Source organism: Muscardinus avellanarius (genome assembly GCF_963383645.1).
Source record: "Muscardinus avellanarius genome assembly, chromosome: 21".
NCBI classification, from domain to species: Eukaryota; Metazoa; Chordata; class Mammalia; order Rodentia; family Gliridae; genus Muscardinus; species Muscardinus avellanarius.
This window is the reverse complement of record NC_137807.1, coordinates 24,840,798-24,858,608: the sequence shown is the minus strand read 5'-3', so window position 1 is coordinate 24,858,608 and position 17,811 is coordinate 24,840,798. Positions and strand designations below refer to the sequence as shown.

The following is a 17,811-nucleotide window of genomic DNA, read 5'->3' as shown; positions in this document are numbered from 1 at the left end:
AGCCTCGCCCCGCGGCAGCATGGGCCCGCCCTCGCGGCCACGCCCAATGGGCGCCGCCCACAGAGGTCACGTGGCGAGGAAGCCGGATCCCACTGCGCCTGCGCTCGGAGCGGAGGGCTCGCGGGCCGGTGCGGGAGCCGGCGGCCAGCGCCGCGGCGCGCGGGACGATGGCGTCGGCCGCGGCCCGGGGAAGCGGCGGCAGCGGCGGCAGCGGCGGCTCGGGCTCCGCCTCCGGCTCGGGCTCGGGCTCCGGCTCCGGCTCCGGCTCCGGCTCCGGCGCCTCTCGGGGTTTCTATTTCAACACCGTCCTGTCACTGGCCCGCTCCCTGGCGGTGCAGAGACCAGCATCCTTGGAGAAGGTAACCGGGGCGGGCGCGGCCGCGGGCTGACCGGAGGAGCGGCCGGGTCAGGGTCGCGGCAGCCAGGGACGGTACGGGCGGCTGAGCTCGCAGTTTCGAGGGAAGGAGGCCTGCGGCGGGGAGGAGGGTCTGGTGAAGAGAGGGGCTGGCGGGGAGGGTGGGCAGGGCCAGCCAGGACGCCCGGGCGTGGGAGCGGGCTGGGCCGGCAGGGGCTCCTTGAAGAGGGGGCACAGCTACCTGGTGACGTCACGGGGCGGGGCTGGCGCGGGGACGTGGGCGCCCCGTGGGCCGCGGATCAGTGGTCCAAACTTGGGGCTCCGGCCTTGGTTTCCCCAGGCTTTCCTGTGACCTTGGGGAGAACGTATAAAACGGGGCGCTTAGTCGGGCGTGGTGGCGCACGCTTGTAATCCCAGTACTTGGGAGGCTGAGACTGGAGGATAGCAGGTTTGCTGCCAGCCTCAACCACCTAGCGAGGCCCTCCGCAAGTTAGTGAAACCTGTTTCAAAATAAAGAATAAAAAATAAACCTGGGGTGCAGCTTGGAGGTAGAATGCCCCTGGGCTCCATCCCCAGTACCACACACAAAAAAAGGGGGCGCTTTTGCACTGTGTGGCTTGAAAGGGCCTTATGAACTGCAAACCGACTGTGCATTTTTCTTTTAAATGGTACCGAGGATTGAACTCAGGTGCATTCTATCTCCAACCTACACTCCCGCTCAGGCAGACATATTGGGGATGGAACGTAGAGGCATTCTACCTCTGAGCTACACTGCAGCCCAACTTTATTTTTATTTTGAAATAGGGTCTCCGGAGGTTGGTAAGAATCTCACTGCTTGCTGGGGCTGTCCTTGAACTTGTGATCCTCTTGTCTCAGCTTCCCAAGTACGGGGACTACAGGTGTTCACCACCACAGTTTAAAGATAAAATATGGTTGTTCTGGAGGATTTCATAAGTTCGAGTATATGAAATGCTTTGCTCAGGGCCAGTAGGCACAGAGTGGGTGAACAGTAATGTGAGTTTTCCTCCCCTATAAGCTTGTGATGAGACTTACTGTAGTGTGTTAGCACTCAAGGGATTGGGGTGGTTTCTCCATTCCGTTGTGGCAGGTGGAAAGAGGAAGGACGTGGTTTTTTTGTGTGTGCATGCATGTGGTACTTGGGATTGAACCCAGAGGCATTTTACCTCTAAGCTAAACCTAGCCCTATTTTATTTCTGTTTTGAAGCAGGGTGTCTCTAGGTTGATGACAGGCATACTACTTGCCATGGATGTCTTTTGACTTGTTAAGAGCAGTGATGACTGGACACCTGCCTACTGCAGTTGGAAGTGGTTTTGTGGCTTGGGATAGGTGAAGTTAAAAGGCTATTTTAGGCACTTTGGCAAACTGACCTAATCCTTGACTTTGTAGATTCTCAAACTTGATTTTTATCACTCACCTGCAGAGTGGGCAGGTTGTGGGAGAATGCCAGCCTGACTTCTAGTTAAGGACAGAGAATAAGCTGGGTGTGGTGGCATGTGCCTGTAGTCTCTGCTACTTAGGTTGAGACAGGAGGATAGCTTAGGCCCAAGAATTCAGGGCCAGCTGGGCAACAGAGCAAAAGCCCATTTCTCTTTCTCTCTTTTGGTGGTACGGGGGATAGAAATCAGAGGTAGAAAGCTTATTCTACCTCTGAGTTATACTCCAAAGCCCTGTTATATTTTTTAGTTTGGAAACAGCGTCTCACTAAGTTATGGAGGGCCTCACTAAATTGTGAACCTGAGATCCTCCTGTCTCAGCCTCCCAAGTACTAGGATTATAATAAGCATCCCAGTGATAGAGTCATCAGAATTTAAATTCCATTTCTTGCCAGGCGTGGTGGCGCACGCTTGTAATCCCCGTGTTTGGGAGGCAGAGACAGGAGGATTGTGCAGGTTTGAAGCCAGCCTCGCTGGCTTAAGAGACCCTGTTTCCAAATAAAATATAAAATAGGTCTGAGAGTGTAGCCTGGAGGTAGAAGGGTTCCATCCCCAGTACCACCCCAAAAAAAAAAAAAAATCCATTTCTCTTGTTTACACTTAGTATGATTATTGGACGGTCAGTTCCTCCTCACTTGGATTCTCTGCTTTGTCCTGTAGAACAAAAAACCAACAAAAACAACTGTACTTGTCCTTGATAAGAGTATTGAGAAGATTAACAAGATGACATGAATAAAGTTCTGGTTTATTAAATCAAACTCATGCCACCTAGTCAGCACATTCTCTTCTTAGTTAGAGAAAAGAAATCTTCAAATCAGAAGTTTATTTGTTGGACTGAGAGAAGAGGGTGCAGGGAATTGGTGATCTTTAAGGAGATGGTCCTGTAGCCAGATGCAGTGGTGTACATCTGTAATCGCAGTACTTGGGAGGTTCAGACAATAGGATTGCAGGTTCAAGGATGCCCTCAACAGTTTACACCCTCAGCAATTTAGGAAGACATTGTTTCAAAATTAAAAATAAATGAGTAAGTAGCTGGGTGTTGGGAGGTTGAGCCATCAGCCTGAGGATCCTGCAGGTTCGAAACCAGCCTCAGCTACTTAGTGAGGCTCTCAGCAACTTAGTGAGACCCTGTTTCCAAATAGAATATAAAATGGGTCTGGGAGTATAGCCCGGAGGTAGAAAGCCCCTGGGTTCCACCCCCAGTGCCACAAAAAAATAAAAAAATAAAATAAATAAATGAGTAAGCAAATAAAAAGGCAGGCAGGCATGGTGGCACACAGTTGTAACACCAGTACTTGGGAGGCTGTGACTGGAAGATCACAGATTCATGGCCAGCCTCAGCTACTCAGGCCCTCTGCAACTTAGACCCTGTTTCAAAATAAAGAATAAATAAGAAAGGCTGTGGGTGTAGCTCATATGTAGACTGCCTCAATCCTCAATACCAGCAGAAGAAAAAATAAAAAAGGCTGGGCATGGTGGTGCACACTTGAAATCCCCACGCTTGGGAGGCGGAGACAGGAGAATCATGCAGGTTTGAAGCCAGCCGCACTGGCTTAAGAGACCCTGTTTCCAAATTTAAAAAGTATAAAATAGGTCTGGGAGTGTAGCCCGGAGGTAGAAGGGTTTCCAGGAGCCCCAGTACCACCAAAATAAATAAATAAATAAATAAATAAATAAATAAATAAAAATTTAAAAAGGTTCTGCAGTTGTAGCTGTGGTAGCAATAACTCTAGGAAGTGTACTCTGAGTTAAACTTGCCTACTACCTGTTCACTAATCACAAGAATATTACGGAGGCTCAGGGTGTAGCTTGATGGTAGTGCGTGCTTGGTTGAGTTTGTGTGTAGCATGGGCAAAGCCCTGGGTTCCAACCAGCAAATGAAGAAGAAGAAAAAATGATTCTGTAATTGTAGTCTCGTTGGCTTGTATCTTGTTGTAACTCCTTCAGCTGTCAGGATTACAGTATATTTACAGTTGGTGAACATTGCTTCAGGTTGACAGCTTCCTAATAGCTCTTCCTTTGGGAGGCACTTTTGTCCCACTGGTGTCCTTTCCAGTCTCTTCTGTGCAGAGGAGTTAACAGTGCAGGTCTGAGGCTGCTGTCTCCACAAGGCCTGCTTGCGAGATTGGCTCTTCGCTGGCCTCCGGGCACTTGGCACTTGAACTGATGAGGGTCATGGTTCACTGTCCCTAGACTCTTTGTACACAATATATGATTTAAACACCTTTTTCTGGGAATCTGAAATTTTTTATTCGGTGGTCCTGGGGATGGAGCCCAGAAGCATTTTATGTTCAAGTTACCCCCCCCCCCCCAGCCCTATTTTATTTTTTATTTGGAAATGGTCTTACAACTTAGGCCCTCTGAAATTTAGCAAGACCCCCTTCCTTCCTTTCTTCCTTTCTTTCTTTCTTTCTTTCTTTCTTTCTTTCTTTCTTTCTTTTTTTTTTTGCAGGTCTGGGGATGGAATCCAGAATCATTTAACCTCCGAGCTATACCCTCTGTCCAATTTTTTATATTTTATTTTGAAACAGGGTCTCACTGAGTTGCAGAGGGCCTCACTAAGTAGCTGAGGCAGTCTGTGAACCACGATCCATCTCAGCCTCCCAAATGCTGGGATGACAAGCATGTGCCACCATGCCCGGCTAAGACCCTGTTTCAAAAAAAGAAAAGAAGCCAGGTGTGGTGGTGTATGCATGTAATCCTTTTTTGATACTGAGTTCCTGTATCTATGTATGAGCATTCCTGGGGATTCCTGCGTCAGTTTTGTGGAGGAAGCCTCTGCAGGTGGCTGATTCAGTCAAGTATTTGTGAATTCCTCTCATCCTCATCTGGGATCTTGGGACTTGATTATATTAGAAACATTGGTACTTTTTAGTCCTGCTGTATGTATCTGCTTACTATAGTTTTCTACCTTAAAACAATTAACAAGCACATTTCATTTGCAGAAACACTATCATTTCCTAAGTGAAAAAATTCTTGAGGTTCTTGAGTAAAGGAATTTCTTAGTACTCATCTGAGATAATGGAGATGCGAGTTGAAAAACAATCCTTTCTCTTTTTCTTTCCTCCTTTTTTCACTTTTTATTTATTTATTTATTTTTTGTGTTACTGGGGGTAGAACCCAGAGGCTTTCTACCTCCGGGCTATCCTCCCAGACCTATTTTATACTTTATTTGGAAACAGGTTCTCACCAAGTTGTTGAGAGCCTCACTAAGTAGCTGAGGCTGGCTTCAAACCTGTGCGATCCTTCTGTCTCAGCCTCCCAAGCCCGAGGATTACACGCTCGGCTTTTTTTCCTTTTCTTTTGGTACTGGAGATTGAATATAGGGCCTCAGGCCTGCCAGGCAAGTGCTCTACCACAGAGCTACACTCCTAGCTCTTTTTAGTTTATTTTGAGAACTGGGTCTTGTTAAGTTATAATCCTCCTACCCTCTTGAGTAGCTGGATTACTGACATGCACCTCTACACCTGGCTTCTTCTTTCTTTCAGAAATGTGTCAGAGGGCTGAGAGCACCTCCACCCAGACAGGGCTGACCCGAGGAAGGCTCAGTTGGCTGCACCAGGCCTGACCTCAGCCCAGACCTAAGCAATGCAGGGAGCCTGGTGTGCAGTCAGTGGCCCTTGAGGTGCCGTAACGACATGTCTTCCCTACTTGTCTCTCTCCAGGCCACGGTCGTGTTTACTTGTTCTAGTCACCTACTCTAATCCCATGCTGTGACACCCAGCCTGTCACTGTTGAGTAGATTTTACTTTTTTCCGTAATTGGTTCACTCTTTCACTCAAGAAATATTTTATTGAAGTCGGGCATGGTGGCACGAGCTTGTAATCTCAGTACTTGGGAGGCTAAGACAGAAGTGTAGGTTCAAAACCAGCCTCTGCAACTTAGGGAGGCTCTTAGCAACCTAGTGAAACCCTATTTCCAAATAAGATAAAAATAAATCAGGCTGGGGGGGTTGCTTAGAGATAGAATGCCTCTGGGTTCAATCCCCAGTACCAAAAAAAAAAAAAAGAGAGAGAGAGAAAGAAAGAAAGAGAGAGAGAGAGAGAGAGAGAAAGAAAGAATGAATGAATTATTGAGCTCCCACCCATGGTTTATTGGTATGTACTAAGCCAGGTAAATAAGAAATAGTCCAAACCTGATTGTTCAGATGTTAACCACAAGTTAGACTTGTTACAGGCCCCCTATACGGTGTGTCCCAAGTCTCTAGTGACTAAGACCCTTGCAATGTTGACGTAGCTAAGCCCAAGACCCTTGGGCCTCTGTCATGTCTGAGTTCTGATCTTTTCCTGCTAGCCCCCCCACCCCCAGGGGGAAGATGATGAACAAACATGCTTTTCAGCCCTGTGAGGTGGCTGCACGCTCAGTTTCCAGACTTCTGCTCTCTAATCTGTCAGCCTGCTTCTCTCGCTCTGCCTTCATTCTTGCCTGCTGGAGGTGTGAGCCACCCTTTCAAGTGTCCCCTGGCTCTGCCTAGTTACCGTCCTCTGCCTCCGGAATCCAGATACCTCTGCCTCACCTCCTCTGTCTTGTGCTGTGCCAGTGGAGCGCCGTCCTGGGACCCTGCGAGTCCTGGGCAGGGCTGCAAAGGCAGCCGCATTCTTTGCCCTTCATGCCTGTCGCTCCTTCAGGAGACTTTGATCACAATCTTCCCCATGTCCTAAAATGTCCTGTCTCTTTTCTTCAGTTATAATGCCAGAATCTCAGCCGGGCATGGTGGTGCACACCTGTAATACCATTTCTTGGGAGCCTGAGACAGGAGGATCAGATATAAGGCCAGCCTCAGCAACTTAGTGAGACCCTCTTTCAAAAAAGAAAAAAAAAAATGGAGGGGGCTAGGGGTATAGCTCAGAGGTAGAGAGCCCTTGGTTCGATCCCTACCTAGTACCACCTCCCCACACAAATGCCAGAATCCCCAGGAATCTTAGTTAATTTTTTTTTTTTTTTTTTTTTTTTTTTTTTTTGAGATGGGCTCTTAGTAAGTTGCTTAGTCTGATCTTAAACTCCTGGGTTCAAGTGAGCCTCCTGCCTCAGCATGACCAAGTGCTTAGGGCAGGGGGATTTCTGGAGTTCCTGGCTATTCAGTGTGTGTGTGTGTGTGTGTGTGTGTGTGTGTTACTGGGGATTGGACCCTTGGGCATTCTACCTCCAAGCTATACCCCCAGCCCTATTTTTTATTCTTTATTTTGAAATAGGGTCTCACTAAGTTGTGGAAACCTCTCTAAGTAGCTGAGGCTGGCCACACACCTGTGGCAATCCTTCTGTCTCGGCCTCCCAAGTACTTGGATTAAAGGTGTGTGCCACCATACCTGGCTTTCAGTCTGTCTTTTGTTTGTGTGTGGTACTAGGGATTAAACCCTGGGGCATTCTACCTCTGAACTATACCTTCAGCCCTATTTTTTATTCTTTATTTTGAAACAGGGTCTCATTAAGTTGCAAAGGGCCTCACTAAGTAGCTGAGGCTGTCCTTGAACTGCGATCCTCCTGTCTCTGGCCTCTGAAATGCTGGATAAGCTATAATTTGCTTTTTATCTAAACAGAGCTATGAAATATATGTGCCTGTGTCTTTCGTTTCAGGTATTGCCTGACTACATCAGCCTCTGTTAATGCCTGTTGTTGCAACCTAGTGTCTGTGGGGGAGTCTAGGTTAGAGCTGGAATAGTTCCATCTCTCATCCTGTTAAAAAGAGAGAAGAGGCCAGGCATGATGGCGCATGCTTGTAATCCCAGTACTTGGGAGGCTGAGACAGGAGAATCGCACAGGTTTGAAGCCAGCCTCAGCTACTTAGTGAGGCTCTCAGCAACTTAGACCCTGTTTCCAAATAAAGTATAAAATAGGTCTGGGAGTATAGCCTGGAGGTAGAAAAGCCCCTGGGTTTCACTCCCAGTGTTACAAAACAAAACAAAACAAAAAAAAAAGAGAGGGGGGGGGAGAGAAGAACAAGCCAGGCGTGTGGTTCACACTTGTAATCCCTGCATTCAGGAGGTGGAGGCCCTTCGCAACTCAGTGAGACCCTGTTTCAAAAAATAGGGCCGGGGATGTAGCTTGGAGGTAGAATGCCCCTGGATTCTATCCTCAGAGGGAGGGAGGGAGGGAGGGTAGGAGGGAGGGAGGGAGAGGGGAGGGGAGGGGAGGGAGGGGGGAGGGAGAGAGAGAAAAGAGCTAGGTGTAGTGGCATATGCCTATAGTCTCAGGAGGATCACAAGTTCAAGGCCAGCCTCAGCAAGTAGTGAGACTCCCAGAAACCTAGTGAAACCCTGTTTCAAAATAAAAATAAAATAGAACTGAGGGTGTAGCTCGGCAGTAGAATGTTACTGGGTTTAATCTCCAGGACCAAAAAAAAAAGAAGAAAGAAAAGCTTTTCTGTTTAGATTGAGACTCTTGGGAAAGTCTTATATAAGTAGGATTGTTTTTTACTAAGATACTGGAATTAAAGAACTTACAGAATCATTGTATATAGAAAACATCTCTTGCTTATTTGATCCAGATCTGTCGGTTTTATGTTACTTGTTCTTGGATTAGCCAGATTCTATTTGTTGAAATAGTATATGCATCTCTCTTATTTTCTGACCTCTAAGAGTATAAATGCTGTGTTGATCTTATTTATTTATTTATTTTTGTGGTGCTGGGGTTCCTGGAAGCCCTTCTACCTCCGGGCTACACTCCCAGACCTATTTTTATATTTTTATTTGGAAACAGGGTCTCTTAAAGCCAGGGAGGCTGGCTTCGAACCTGTGTGATCCTCCTGTCTCCGCCTCCCAAGCAGGGGGGGGGGGGATTACAGTTGTGCGCCACCACGCCCAGCTAGACCTTTTAAAATAACATTTACATTAATGAAAAATTTATTTGTACTGTTTTAAATTTTTTTATTCTAAAATCATCAATGTTTTTTATAGAAAATATAGAAGACAGAAAAGAATAAAGAAGGAAGTAAATATTGCTTGTAATCTGATGACTGTTTTTCCTTGGGAGGCAATCTGGCTTTTTTGAATTTTGCTTACTATTTGGCAATCAGTTGTATTAGTTTCTTATTGCTTTGCAGTTTACCACAGTCCTGGCTGCTTAGCACAACACATTGATTGTTGCACAGTTTTGTAGATTTGAAACCCAATACAGGGCCCACTGGACTACCCTGGAGGTAGCAAGACAGCATACTTTCCTGGAGACTCGAGGTGAGCCTACTCATAGGCCCGTAGAGTTCTAGAGATGGTCTTCAGAACATTTCTGGTTCACGGCCCCTTCTTCCATCCTCAGAGGCGGCAGTGGTGGGCCTGGTCAGGTCAGTCGACATCCTCTTCATTTTTCTTTTTTGTGGTGCTAGGGATAGAACTCAGGGATTCTACCTCTGAGGTACACTCCCTGCCCCTTTTATGTTTAGCTTTGGAACAGGGTCTTGCTAGGTTGCTGAGAGTCTCACTACTCACTGAGGCTGTTCTCAAACCAGTGATTCTCCTGTCTCAGCCTCCTAAGTGCTGGGAGTACAGGCATGCACCACCATGCCCAGCTCCTCCTCCTACTTCTTTTTTTTTTTTTTTTTTTTTTTTGCACGTTTGGGGATGGAACCCAGAGGCATTTGACCTCCGAGCTATACCCCCTGCCCAATTTTTTATGCTTTTATTTTTGAGACAGGGTCTCACTGAGTTGCAGAAGGCCTCACTAAGTAGCTGAGGCTGTCTGCGAACCGTGATCCTCCTGTCTCAGCCTCCCAAATGCTGGGATTACAAGCATGCGCCTGGCTTCCCTCCTCCTCCTTCTAAGGACCTTTGTGATGACACAGCCCACTCACATGATCTGGGATTGTTTTTCCTTTTGAAAGTCCTTAGCTTTGTCCATTGAAACAGATCCCCTTATGAAATGAAAAGCTCCAAATTGTTCTAAATTCTGAACTTCCTCATACTGAGGATTGAGGCCTGGCCCTAGGGGAATGAGTTTCTGATTAACACAGTGTAGTGAAGTCTTCTTGGATGCATTTCCTGCCTTTTGTCTCAGTGTGTCTTATCTCCTCCAGCAGGCGTGTAGCTGAGGGAGAGACTGGAGGCTGAGACAGGAGGATCTCAGGTGCGAGGACAGTCTCAGTAAATAGTGAGACTCTCATCAACTTAGCAAGACCCTGTTTTCAAATAAAAGTAAAAATAGGGCCAGGGGTGCAGCTTGGAGGTAGAATGTCTCTGGGTTCAGTTCTCAATAACACACACACACACACGCACACACACATGCACATGCTTTCCTTGCTTCAGAGCTCCTAAAGATGGGACTGAAGGAGTGGGGTGTCCTGTCTTCCTGAGTGTGGCTTTGACTAAAGCCTGTCTCTTGAGTCCTGGTGGAGTGCAAGGAGTGATACAGTCTGTCCTCCCTGGTTTCAACATGTAAGAGTCCCTTTCCATATCACAGGTTCAGAGATTAGGGTGTGGATGTCTCGGGGAGGGCCATTACCCTGCCTACTACCCCAGTGTAGTTCATAAATTGCCCAATCATTTTATAGATCTCTGAGGTAGCTATTCTCTTTGGTGTCTCCCCTTCACATTTTATTATTTATTTATGCTATTGGACACCTCTAGGCCATTTATTTATTTATTTGTTATGGTGGGAATGGAACCCAGGGGCATTCTACCTTCAAGCTACACCCCACCCTGATTTTTTATTCTTTATTTTGAAACAGGGACTCAGTAAGTTGCAGAGGGCATCGCTAAGTAGCTGAGGCCAGCCGTGAACCCAGATCCTCCTGTCTCAGCCTCCCAAGTACTGGGATTACAAGCGTGTGTCACCATGCCCAGCTGCCCTTTTTATTTTTTTGTTTTTGAAACAGGGTCTCACTAGGCCCCTAAAAGTCTCAGTTGCTGAGGCTGTCCTCAAACCTGCGATACTCCTGTCTCAGTCTTCCATGTATTGGGACTACAGCTGTGTGCCCCCATGCCTGGCTTCCCTTCACATACAAGCTGGCGCACGCTTGTAATCCCAGCATTCTGGAGGCTGAGATCAGGAGATCGCGGTTCGCAGGCAGCCTCAGCTACTTAGTGAGGCACTTCACAATTTAGTGAGACCCTGTTTCAAAATAAAGAGTAAAAAATAGGGCAGAGCGTAGCTCAGAGGTCAAATGCCCCTGGGTTCCATCCCTAAACCCGCAGAAATAAATAAATAAATAAATAAACTGAGGGCTCAGCTGTTAGATCAATTCCTGAATTTTCCCCAGTGATTTCTTTTTTTTTTTTTTTTTTTTTTGGTGGTACTGGGGTTCCTGGAAGCCCTTCTATCTCCGGACTACACTCCCAGACCTATTTTTACATTTTTATTTGGAAACAGGGTCTCTTAAGCCAGCCTGCGAGGCTGGCTTTGAACCTGCGCGATCCTCCTGTCTCTGCCTCCCAAGCGCGGGGATTACAAGCGTGCGCCACCACGCCCGGCTCCCCAGTGATTTCTATTTGCCTGTTGAGTGGCAACGAGAGGTCTGAAGTCAGAGTGGCACAGGGCCCTTCTAGGTGTGTGAGGTAGAGGGATGGGCCCTGCAGTCAGAGTAGCTAAGGGTAGTGAAACCTGGGCTGCTTCAGATCCCTGTCCTGGTGGGTGACTACCACGCAGGCAGTAAGGTTGGACATGCTGCTGATGCTGAATTCTTCCCCCATTCTGAGTATTACTTTCTAAGAGTGTAAAACTTGAAAAACAAAGATAGAAGAAGGAAATGAGAAGCAGACGCAGCCCTTTCCAGAGCACCTGCTCTATGGGGGGAAGCCCATGGACCGTTGTGTAAAGGAGGAGGCCTTGGAATTAGCCTTGAACCCGCAGCTGGAGGAGCTGATAGCAGCCTGCTAATAGCAGAGGTCAGTGTTGGGCGGAGCCTGCCACCTTGGTCTGAGTAAAGCGCGAGCAGGGCCTGCCTGCAGCCCCAGGGAGAGTAAGGATGTTTTTTGCCTGTGTATTCATCCATGTTTCTAGAGTAGCAAATGGATGTCCAGAGATAGTAAGAAATGATTGTTTTGGAGGAGCTGAGTGTGGACAGATAAATGCACTAGTAACAGTAGCGGTAATAGTGGAGTCCCTGGTGTTGCTGCTATGTTGTTGGAGCACAGCAGTCATGTTTACAGTTTACTGTATTGCCTCCAGGCTAAACATTCCTGTAACTACTCTTTGCATGTAATGTTTATGGACCTCATTTGTGTGTGTGTGTGGGGGGGATACTGGGATGGAACCCAGGAGCTTTCTACCTCTGAGCTATACCCCCAGCCCTATTTTATTTTGAAACAGGGTCTCACTAACTGGCTGAGGCTGGCCTCCAACCTGCAGTTGTCTTGTCTCAGCCTCCCAAGTACTGGGATTACAAGCATGCGCCACCACACCTGGCTGGTGGCCAGCACTTGTAATCCCAGCACTTGGGAGGCTGAGACAGGAGGATCACAGGTTGGAGGCCAGCCTCAGCAGTGAAGCCTTCTGCAATTTAGTGAGACACTGTTTCAAAATAAAGAATAAAAAGTCCGGCTGGGGTGTATCTTAAAGGTAGAATGCCCCTGGGCTCCATCCCCAGGTCTACAAACGTGCAGCGCCGTGCCTCACTCGGCAAAAGAAAACAAAACACAAGCGTGCAGCGCTGCCTCACTCGGCCTGCTGTTTGCCCAGGGCGCTGGTCTTTGGATTCTCTCCAGTGCGCGAGGAGACAGCTAAAACAATCTCACAGCTGGGCGCGGCGGCGCACGCCTGTATCCCAGCACTTGGAGGCTGAGGCAGGAGGGTCACAGTTCCAAAGCCAGCCTGGGCAATTTAGGAAGACCCTATTATAAAATAAAATCAGACAAGAAGATAGCTGGAACGTGGCTCAGTGGCAGAGCACTTGTCAGCCTGTGCGAGGCCTTGACCCGGATGGACCCCAGTGTGACAGTAAAGGGGGGGGCGCCTTCTCTTACTCCCCAGGCCGAGCCTCATGGAGTCCCCCACACATGCCCTGGGCTGGTCTTCTGTCTCTGCTCACTCAGGTTGCCATCTTGCCTGGTCTTCTTCAGTCTCCTGACTCATCTCTTTGTTTTTGTTTCTGTCCTCCAAAATCCAGAGGGACTCTTCTAAACCTCGGCTCTAACTCCAGAGTTGTAAGGTTACTGCGCGCCTGCCGGTTCCAGCCTCCCATTGCTATGAGAGGAAGTCCAAGCCCCAGGCTGCGGAGCCCTGTGAGGATTGTCTTTACAGACACCTGAATTTTGGGGCATCCTGCCCTCGCTCCCATTGGAAATACTCTTTCCTGATTTTTATTTTTTCTGTGAGTCTGGGGATGAAACCCAGGGGCATTCTACCTCTGAGCTCCACCCCCAGCCCTATTTTTTATTCTTTATTTTGAAACTGGGTCTCACTGAGTTGCTGAGGGCCTCACTAAGTAGCTGAGGATGTCCGCGAACAAGTGATCCTCAGGTCTTAGCCTACCAAATGCTGGGATGACAAGCGTGCGTCACCACGCCCAGCTTTCCTGATTTTCTTTGGGCATTCGACCTCTGAGCTATACCCCAGCCCTATTTTTTATTCATTATTTTGAAACGGGGTCTCACTAAGTTACAGAGGGCTTCACTAAGTAGCTGAAGCTGGCCATGAACTGTAGTCCTCAGGTCTCAGCCTCCCGAAAGCTGGGATGACAAGCGTGAGCCACCACGCCCAGCTCTGGGTCCCTTTTTATTTGTTTATTTTTGCGGGTCTGGGGATGGAACCCAGGGGCATTCAACCTCCGAGCTACAGCCCCTGCCCTATGTTTTATTCTTTATTTTGAAACCAGGTCTCACTGAGTTGCTGAGGGCCTCACTAAGTAGCTGAGGCTGTCCTCGAACCGCGATCCTCCGGCCTCAGCCTCCCGAGTGCTGGGATTCCAAGCGTGCCCCGCGCCCGGCTCTGGGTCCCTTTGTGAACTGCCTAATTTGCTCATCACAGTGTCCAGGCAGTACCTTGTATAACATTTGTTCTCAGTACGTAGTGAATAAAAGGCAGCGTCTTAAAGGCAGAGTGAGCTGACTCTCAGGACAAGTCACCTGAGGATTAATTGAAGAGCAGAGAGTGGGAATGCCGACGTCATGCTAAGTGACGGCTGACTCCACATTGTGGCTGCATCTTTGTAGCAGGTGCATTATCTCCTCCAGGTCTGAGAGGGAAGCTGGGGCTCAGCCTGTCACCCAGCTCGTCTGTGCCAGAGCCAAGACAGGACTTCAAGTCTGACTCCAAAGTCCATGTGCACTTCACTTGACTAAAAGTTGTCAGCATTCTCTTTCGCTGCAGCCGTGGCCCAGTGGGATGGCAAGTGTCGCGGTCTTTGTACTGCCAGGAAGCTCCGTAGTCACGGACGGGACCAGAAGTGGCATGATAAACAATACAAGAAAGCCCACTTGGGCACAGCCCTGAAGGCCAGCCCTTCTGGAAGTGCTTCCTGTGCAGAGGGAATTGTGCTGGAAAAAGTAGGGGTGGAGGCCAAACAGCCCGATTCTATTAGGAAGTTTGTCAGGGTCCAGCTAATCGAGGACGACAAGAAAATCACAGCTTTTGTACCTAATGATGGTGTTTGAACTTCATTGAGGAAAATGATGAAGTTCTGGGAGCCAGATTTGGCTGAAAAGGTCATGTTGTTCGTGATACTCCTGAAGTCAGAGTTAAGGTTGTTAAAGTAGCCAGCGTCTCTCTCTTGGCCTTATAGGCAAGAAAAAAAGACCAAGATCATAATTTTTTTTTGTGTGTATGTGGTACTGAGGGTGGAGCCCAGGGGGTTTTCTACATCCGGGCTATATTCCAGACCTGTTTTATACTTTATTTGGAAACAGGGTCTCACTCAGTTGCTGAGAGCCTCACTCACTAGCTGAGGTTGGCTTCGAACCTTTGCGATCCTCCTGTCTCAGCCTCCCAAGCGCAAGGATTACAAGCGTGCACCATCATGCCCAGCTAGAAGTCTGATATTTTTTTCTTGGAGTACTGGGGATGGAACCCAGGGGCATTCTACCTCTGAGTACATCCCTAGTACTGCAGAAAAAAAAAAAAAAAAAAAAGGACTAGACATGTAGTTTAGTAGCAGAGTACTTGCCTCACATACATGAAGCCCTGGGTTTAAAACTAATACTACTTTTTTTTTTTATTCCAGTACTGGGGATGGAACCCAGGGGCATTCTATCTTTGAGCTACACCCCCAGCTCTTCTTCTTTTTTTTTTTTTTTTTTGTGGTACTAGAGATGGAACCCAGGAGCATTCTACCTCTGAGCTACACCCCCAGCCCTGTTTTTTATTCTTTATTTTGAAAATAAGCAGGGTCTCGCTGAGTTGCAGAGGGCCTCACTAGGTAGCTTAGGCTGTCCCATGAACTGCTTCTTGAATGCTGGGATTACAAGCGTGCACCACCATGTTTGGCCTTAGCTCTATTTTTATTCTTATATTTTTGAAACAGGGTCTAAGTTTCGGAGGGGCTCACTAGCTGAGGCAGGCCACTAACCTGCAATCCTCCTGTCTCAGCCTGAGTTGCAAAGAGCCTCCCTAAGTAGTAACTGAGGCTCTGTGAACACTATTCTCCTGTCTCAGCCTCCCAAGTGCTGGGATTACAGCGTGCACCCCCATGTTGGGCTCCCAGCCCTTTTTATTTTTAAATAGGGCCTCACTAGGTCACAAGAGTCTTGTTAAGAAGTGGCTGAGGATGTCCTCAAACTTGCAGTCCTCCTGTCTCAGCTTCCCAAGTACTGAGGTTATAGGTGTGTGCCACCATGCCGGGGTCTCCAGGAAATAATTACTGTAAGTTGGTATGGGTGACCTACTTAAGGTCCTATGAGGAATATGGGCTCGAGACTGTCTTCATACCCTACACACACACACACACACACACACACACACACACACACACCCCATATATGTACCTATGGGCGTGTATATAGAATATTATATATTATTTTTCTTCATCTTTTTGTGGTGGTGAGGTTTGACATGCTAGGCACGTAGTTTGCTGCAGCGCTCTACCCCTGGGCATATGTATATTTTTTGTACATGTGTACATGTGAAGTTATGTGTTTCAACCCTCCTTTTCTAGGTCCAGAAGCTGCTTTGCATGTGCCCAGTAGACTTCCATGGGATCTTCCAGCTAGATGAAAGACGGAGAGATGCCGTGATTGCGCTGGGCATTTTCCTCATTGAATCTGATCTGCAGGTAAGTCTTTACTACATTTTTTTTTTTATACTGGGGGATTGAACCTGGGGGGTTTTACCTCCAAGCTACACCCTTAGCACTTTTTATTTTTTATGTTAAAATAGGGTCTTGCTAATTTACTGAGAGTGTTCTTGAACTTGAAGTCCTCCTGTCTCAGCCTCTCAAGTGCTGGGATTTACAGGTGTGCACCATCACACCCAGCTGTCTTTGCTGAATTTAAAGTTTCTGCAGTGTAAAGGGAGTATAATGGGCATTTATATTTGCTTATGTTACCTATGCAGTACTAGAAGAATGCATTCCAGCCTAATCCAGGTGAGAATGGGATGTATGCTTTCTTTTTTCTTTGTGGTACTGCAGTTGAACCCAAGGACATTCTACCTCTGAGTTATATGCCCTAGCCACGTTTGTGTGTGTGTGTGTGTGTGTGTGTGTGTGTGTGTGTGTGTGTAACTAGGGATGGAACCCAGGGACATTCTACCTCCAAGCTACACCACCAGCCCTATTTTTTAGTCTTTATTTTGAAACAGGGTCTCACTGAGTTGCAAAGAAGCCTCACTAAGTAGTTGAGGCTGTTCACGAACCTCTATCCTCCTGTTCCAGCCTCCCAAATGCTGGGATTACAAGCATGCATCACCACTCCCAGCTTCTAGCTATATTTTTTTATTCTTTATTTTGAAACAGGGTTTCACTAAGTTGTGGATGGCTTCACTGAGGAGACTGGCCAGGAACCTGCGATCCTCCTGTCTCAGTTTTCCAAGTACTGGGATTACAAGCATGCGCCTCCACACCTGGCTCACTTTTTCTTTTTCATTTTCATTTCATTTCATTTTTCATTTTTCTTTTTCTTTTCTTTTGTTTGCAGTACTGGGGATGGAACCCAGGGACATTCTGCCTCCGAGCTACACCCCTGGCCCTATTTTTTATTCTTTATTTGGAAATAGGGTCTCACTGAGTTGCAGAAGGCCTCACTAAATAGCTGAGGCTGTCCATGAACCTTGATCCTCCTGTCTCAGCCTCCAGAATGCTGGGGTTACAAACATGTGCCACCATGCCCGGCTCTCTTATTTTTCATTTTGAAATAGGATTTTGCTAAGTAGCTGAGGCTGACTGTGAACCTGGGATTCTTTTTCAGCCTCCCAAGTCCTGGGGTTACAGGTGTGCACCACCATGCCCAGCTGAGAGGTATACTTTCTTATTTTTGTGGTATTGGGAGTTGAACCCAGGGCCTTGCACATGCTAGACAACTGCTCTACCAGTTAGCCATATCCTAAGGCTTTTAAATTTTCTCTTTCTTTCTTTCTTTCTTTCTTTCTTTCTTTCTTTCCTTCCTTCCTTCCTTCCTTCCTTCCTCTTTCTTTCTTTCTTTCTTTCTTTCTTTCTTTCTTTCTTTCTTTCTTTCTTTCTTTCGTGTGTGGTACTGGGGGTGGAAGCTTTCTACCTCCAGCTATACTCCCAGCTCTATTTTTATACTTTATTTGAAACCAGGGTCTTACTAAGTTGCTGAGAGCCTAAGTAGCTGAGGCTGGCTTCGAATCTCCGCGATCCTTCTGTCTCAGCCTCCCAAGCGCGGGGATTACAAACGTGCACCACCACACCCGGCCTCCTTGATATTATTTGAGTATAATTTTCTTTTGAGACAGGGTCTCCTTACTTGTCATCTTGCCTGAGACACTGGGATTATAGGTGTGTGCCACCATGCCAGGCAATGCATATTTTTGAGTGTGTGTGGTTTTGGGGATTGAACCCAGAAGCATTGTACCTTTAAGCTACACCCCAATACCTATTTTATTTTTATTTGGAAACAGGGGCTTGCTAGGTTGATGAGCGTCTCACTACTTGCTCTGACTGTCAATGAACCTGTGGTCCTCCT

General features: G+C 47.4%; 1 protein-coding gene and 1 pseudogene across 3 annotated transcripts in view; both read left to right on the top strand.

Annotated features, from left to right (window-relative positions):
• Positions 1-167: 167 nt before the first annotated feature.
• The window catches only part of PI4KA (phosphatidylinositol 4-kinase alpha), a gene marked incomplete at both ends in the record, with an annotated part of 118,268 nt that continues 100,624 nt past the window's right edge, over positions 168-17,811 (top strand). Inside the window, 2 exons of one of the 2 annotated variants that reach the window (XM_080717628.1) lie at positions 168-359; positions 15,825-15,941. In XM_080717628.1, the coding sequence (XP_080573754.1) occupies positions 168-359; positions 15,825-15,941 (309 nt within the window). The remainder of the gene's footprint in view (positions 360-15,824; positions 15,942-17,811) is intronic. The other variant, XM_080717629.1, reaches the window with a different exon arrangement.
• On the top strand, positions 12,656-14,482 carry LOC308278002 (small ribosomal subunit protein uS12-like; annotated as a pseudogene). Its single transcript has 3 exons — positions 12,656-12,673; positions 12,876-12,957; positions 14,045-14,482. The product of its transcript is annotated as a small ribosomal subunit protein uS12-like (transcript).